Below are 5,000 nucleotides of genomic sequence, written 5' to 3'. Positions count from 1 at the left end.
TTCCCTTGCAGGAAAAGGCAAATTGGCAAGTAACGAAGGGCGTCGTGCACGTGCGGCTCCCGGCGGCTCTTTCCCCGCTCGCCACGTGTCGCTCACATCCTTCGCTTCGCGCCTCTTTTCGCTTTTCTCTAACTAACTCTCTTTTTTTCCACCCCCTCACCCTCCCCATCGTCATCTCCCCCTTTTATCGTCGCTGTTTTCGCGCGCACCCTACCCCCCCGACTTCTTCTCTTTTGTTTCTCTTTTGTTTCCCCGTTTCGTTTCGTCATCGGAAATTGTCATCGCATCGCATCGCTCGCTCGTTCGTTCGTTCTGCGCAAGAGAGTGACTTATTGCTGTTGGGAACTGCTTACCGCCTTGGTGGTCTAACATCGTCAGAGTGTTCGCTCCGATCTCCTCGCTCTACGACAGGGTCGAAGGTGCCACACATTAACGGAAACGAAAGATCGTTCTCAGTGGATGCGTGCGTAAATAACTGCGAAATAAAGTCACAGACAAGAAAACAAACAAAATCCGCGAGCACGTCCCGTCCGTCGAATGCGACGAGAAGCGGAAGCCATGTAAAATGCAGAAGACACGCGGTAATGAGGCTATTAATTAGACAGCTCTTACCATTGTTCACTGTAAAGGGGACAAAGTACCGCGAGTATCGCGTTCTTCGACAAGACGTGCCGCGTAACGAACAAATAATATCATATTCATCGAGATCAAACGATAATAAAAAGGATAATAATAAATAATGATAATAGTACGTGGAGTAATAGTGGTGGTGGTGGTGGTGGTGGTAACAGTAAAGAAAAATAACATAACCAGAGAGGAGGGATGGTAAAAGTAACAATAATCAAGACGAGGACCCGGAGGCGACTCGCGATTATGTCTCTGGGATATCACGCGTGCATTGTTCTAATCGCAACGATTCGCAACGCCAAGCATAATCGCTCGCCTCGCCTCTTTTCAGACCGGTTGCAACCACGCCGTTTATCACGCTACTCGCGACCGACGAAATTCTTTATCCGTATGCCTAAATGTGACGGTAAAATAATCTCTTCCGAGAAATCCACCGGCAGAATTTTAGTTTCCGGCGATTCCGAGCTTCCGAAATCATTTCGTAATCAATTCGTATTTGGAGACACACACAGAGACACGTTATCTGAGAGCGAGTTTAAACTTCAGTCAAATTGGCCTAAATGCACCAATCGTCAATCGGGAGAGAGAGGGGGAGAAGGGGAGGAGAAAGGGAGAGATAGAAAGAAAGAAAGAAAGAAAGAAAGAAAGAAAGAGAGAGAAAGAAAGAAATGAAGAGAGAAAAACTAAGGAAAAAATTAAGGAAATAAAATCGTTTTGGCTCCGAGTTATTCAATTATAACTCATCGCAATCGCAATCAATCAGCCGCGACTGCAACCGGCCTTTGCTGTTAACCGCTTACGTAGAAATCGTAGGCTGAAGAATAGAAAGATAACAACGGTGGTGACGGACACGACGCGTCGACGATATTAAGAGTAATGACGAGTAATGAGAAAGAGAGAGAGAGAGAGAGAGAGAGAGAGAGAGAGAGAGAGAGAGAGAGAGAGAGAGAGAGAGAGAGAGAGAGAGAGAGAGAGAGAGAGAGAGAGAGAGAGAGAGAGAGAGACAGAAAGAGAAAGAGAGATAGAGAGACAATCTAATGGAGCACAAATGGACGAGATGCGTCGTCGACGTTGACAGAGACACGATTATCAGCGAGAGGTAAAAGGGAGGTTCCGTTCTTCTTCCGATTTTCGCGGCAGGTGAGTGTCTTTGCGAGCGGCGGATGCGCAAAAGATTACTAGACTGAGACGTCGATTATTCCGTCCGACCACATCTATTTCGCCCGCGCGAAGTAACAAAAGTCTCCAAAGTACGAAGGCGAGAGAAAAGAAGCGACGATGGAATTCGAGCTCGCTCGCAGTCAGCAGGAGAGCACCAACGGTCGACCGAGATTCTCGTTCCAATAATGTTCGCAGCAGCGCGAGCCCCCCTCCCTCCTCCTCTCTGATGACACCGGTAATAACTGATAATCGGCTCGATTAACGACGGGCGCATCTCGCAGCGTGGATAAGTGGTAACGTCGCTTCAGCGCCATACGCTCGTCTTCAGGAGCGAAATATGCGCGAGCCGGCCGTGGATGATGGGCGGTGAGACGATGACGGCGACGACGATCGCCGATTGTGCAGCAGCGGGCCCGCCGCTAATTACCCTCGCCGTGCTAATCAGCGGCTCGCGCGATTGGCGCGATCGCGCCGAGCGGAGTTTCTCGCGACTCGTCCGAGTCGGCGATACGTCGCGCATTTTCTGTTTTTCTTCCTGCTCTCTTTTCCTTTTCTCCTTTTGTTCGTTTTCGCTCAACGCGACTTCCTCGTTCTCCCTCTCGAGCCCAATTAGGCGACCGGCTCAATCATATATATATATATATATATGTATATATTTACGGTATATATGAGCCCTTTTGACAAAAAACACTTTCTGCGAATAATACCGCATACATACACTTCGGCCAATGACTCGAAGTCAAGCGGGGACAATATCTACTTGGTAAGACGACGGCCGACAGAGAGTAATTACACGTTCGATGCACAGATTGCAACCAAGGACAAGTACAGAGAGAGAGAGAGAGAGAGAGAGAGAGAGAGAGAGAGAGAGAGGGGGGGAGAGAGAGAGAGAGAGAGAGAGAGAGAGAGAGAGAGAGAGAGAGAGAGAGAGAGAGAGAGAGAGAGAGAGAGAGAAAGGGAGCAAAAAGATGAGGTAGAAGAAAAGATGAGGAGAGAAGAGAAATAAAACAAGTTTTACGACAGGCAGACAGACATCTACCGCCAAGCGATTACGTGTCATAAGGGGCTATATATACTTTCCTGATCTGTACACTAGATAGAACGATTACAATTGCATATCGATACGTATATAGAGATGTATATGTAATTATATGCATATATGTATATAGAAAAAGAAAGATATGTATACATATATATGTATATACGTTTATATATAAATATATAAATACACATATACGTTTCACACGTAGAGACTGAAAGCGACACAGCTGTAAGCTTCGCGAGTGGCTACGGAGTAGTAATAGTAAGAAGTAAGTAACGCAATCCAGAGAATTGCAGCGTGTATACCTTGTGAAGTGAGATCGATCGGGCTAATTGCGGACACGAGTGTGATACCGCGACATTACTCGATGATTAACGAGCCGGCGGTGTGACGAAAGTGGCGCTAAAATTAATATTGATCATACTCATTCTACGAGGTGATCAAATCACTTTATGACAAATCAATCGTTCGGTCGCCGACAAGCCGTTGCTGTTCGACGATTATTATGGTGACGTCGATGATGGATCACCTCCGTATAAGCTGACATTATCTCACGATAATTTGCAGCTCGTATTAAACCGAGGTCCATTATCCGCTCGCCGATTGTATCGAATTATTTTGCGTGATTATTAATTATAAAGCGAACATGTACAGCCTACATACAGCCGCCTACTGACGCGCGCTGAGCGCACCAATCGTACGAGGTTTGATCAAGAAGTGATGAGAATTTTGGAATTGCGCGCGCTGTATCTTGTCTATTCAGTTGATTCTTTTTTTTTTGTGTGTGCGTGTGTTGGTAGCACTGCCAGTGACGTACGTGTCAATTTTCAGGCAGCTACGACGCTTAGTTTGCATTTGGCGAGCGCGAATGAGCAAGACGTACTTCAGGGTGTTTGGCGATTTTTTGTGTGGCGAAATGTCGGATCAGAGAGCATTGCGCTTTGCTTATCCAACAGTTCTTGGCGAAACACAATCACCCTCTTCTCCAGACATGGCCCCCTGTGACTTTTTCCTATTTCCCAAACTCAAAAGAACAACGTTTTTCAACAATAGATGAGACAAAGGCGAAATCGCAGATCCAGCTCAAGACGAGCTACCTAAAGAGGCATTCCACCAATGTTTCTCAAACTGGAAACTACGTTGGCATACTATAAGTGTATAATATCACAGAGGGACTGCTTTGAAGGAGATGGGATAAACATTGAAGATGAAATAAATACTTTCCGAGAAAATTAAAAATTCTCCTTACTTTTTGATCGAACCTCGTACAAGATGAAATCTTGTATGACGCCAACAACACCGTTTCTCTCATCGAGGATTGTCGCGGTGCCCGAGACTCGCGCGTCCGATTATCACCGACGCGATATACATAATTTCAGATATACCCCGTAACATGAAAGGATCGTATATTGTAAAAAGCGGACGCGCGATAATAGCGTTTGACGAGAGTGCACTTAGCAACGCCACTGAATTCTGAATAGTCGGCAAAGGGCGTGCAAAGGACTGTCGCTGAGGAGAGAATTCGAGAACTCGGTAAGGATGCATTGCCCACATCAAACGTCGTTATCGCGCGCCTTGCTGCGCGTCTTGCGTCGCAACGAACGCGTGTCTCGTGTGTCGTTCGTATGGACAAAATACTAGAGAAGAAGAGGAGGAGAAGGAGGAGGAGGAGGAGGAGGAAGGAAACACACAGAATCGCCTGAGAACAAAAAGGAAAGATCGAAAAGTAAAAAGGCGCGGGGGAGAGCGAGTGTTTTGGGTATGTGTGTATATGTGTGAGTGTAGGTGGATTTGCGACAAAGAGGCCAGGGGTCGAGGATTCGGACGTAGGGAAAGACGGAAACAGAACGATCACCAAATCGAGCAAGTCACCTGAGCAACAACTGTCGATTATACACATGAGAGAGAAAGAGGAAGAGGGAGGAAAAAGCGACATTATTTTTCGGTCTCTCGTTAAGCGCTTCGTGCACCATCCAACGGTTCGTTCGTCCCTCGTACGAGGACTCGGACGAGGAGGACTTCGGAGAAACGCCAAGAGAGAAATGGAGTTACACACATACTGATAAAAAAATATTGACTGCACAGACAAAGGAGGGATCAGGGGGCAGATTGGGCGTTGTTTGTTCATGTGATAGAGCGCGAGGCGCGGAGTCGTTGGGATCGTGTATGA

The 5,000-nt window shown here is 46.7% G+C and overlaps 1 protein-coding gene across 8 annotated transcripts in view; it reads right to left on the bottom strand.

The window, feature by feature from the left end:
• Positions 1 to 5,000, bottom strand: part of Snap25 (Synaptosomal-associated protein 25kDa) — a 45,910-nt gene that overhangs the window by 17,523 nt on the left and 23,387 nt on the right. The window contains exon 4 of one of the 8 annotated variants that reach the window (XM_011154267.3): positions 354 to 402. The exons of the other annotated variants lie outside the window; for them this stretch is intronic. Within the exon in view, the coding sequence (XP_011152569.1) occupies positions 354 to 402 (49 nt within the window). The remainder of the gene's footprint in view (positions 1 to 353; positions 403 to 5,000) is intronic. 8 annotated transcript variants of the gene reach the window in all.

Source organism: Harpegnathos saltator, unplaced genomic scaffold, assembly GCF_003227715.2.
Source record: "Harpegnathos saltator strain DR-91 unplaced genomic scaffold, Hsal_v8.6 scaffold53, whole genome shotgun sequence".
NCBI lineage: Eukaryota > Metazoa > Arthropoda > Insecta > Hymenoptera > Formicidae > Harpegnathos > Harpegnathos saltator.
Note: the sequence above shows the minus strand (reverse complement) of the source record. Positions and strands in the feature narration are given on the sequence as shown.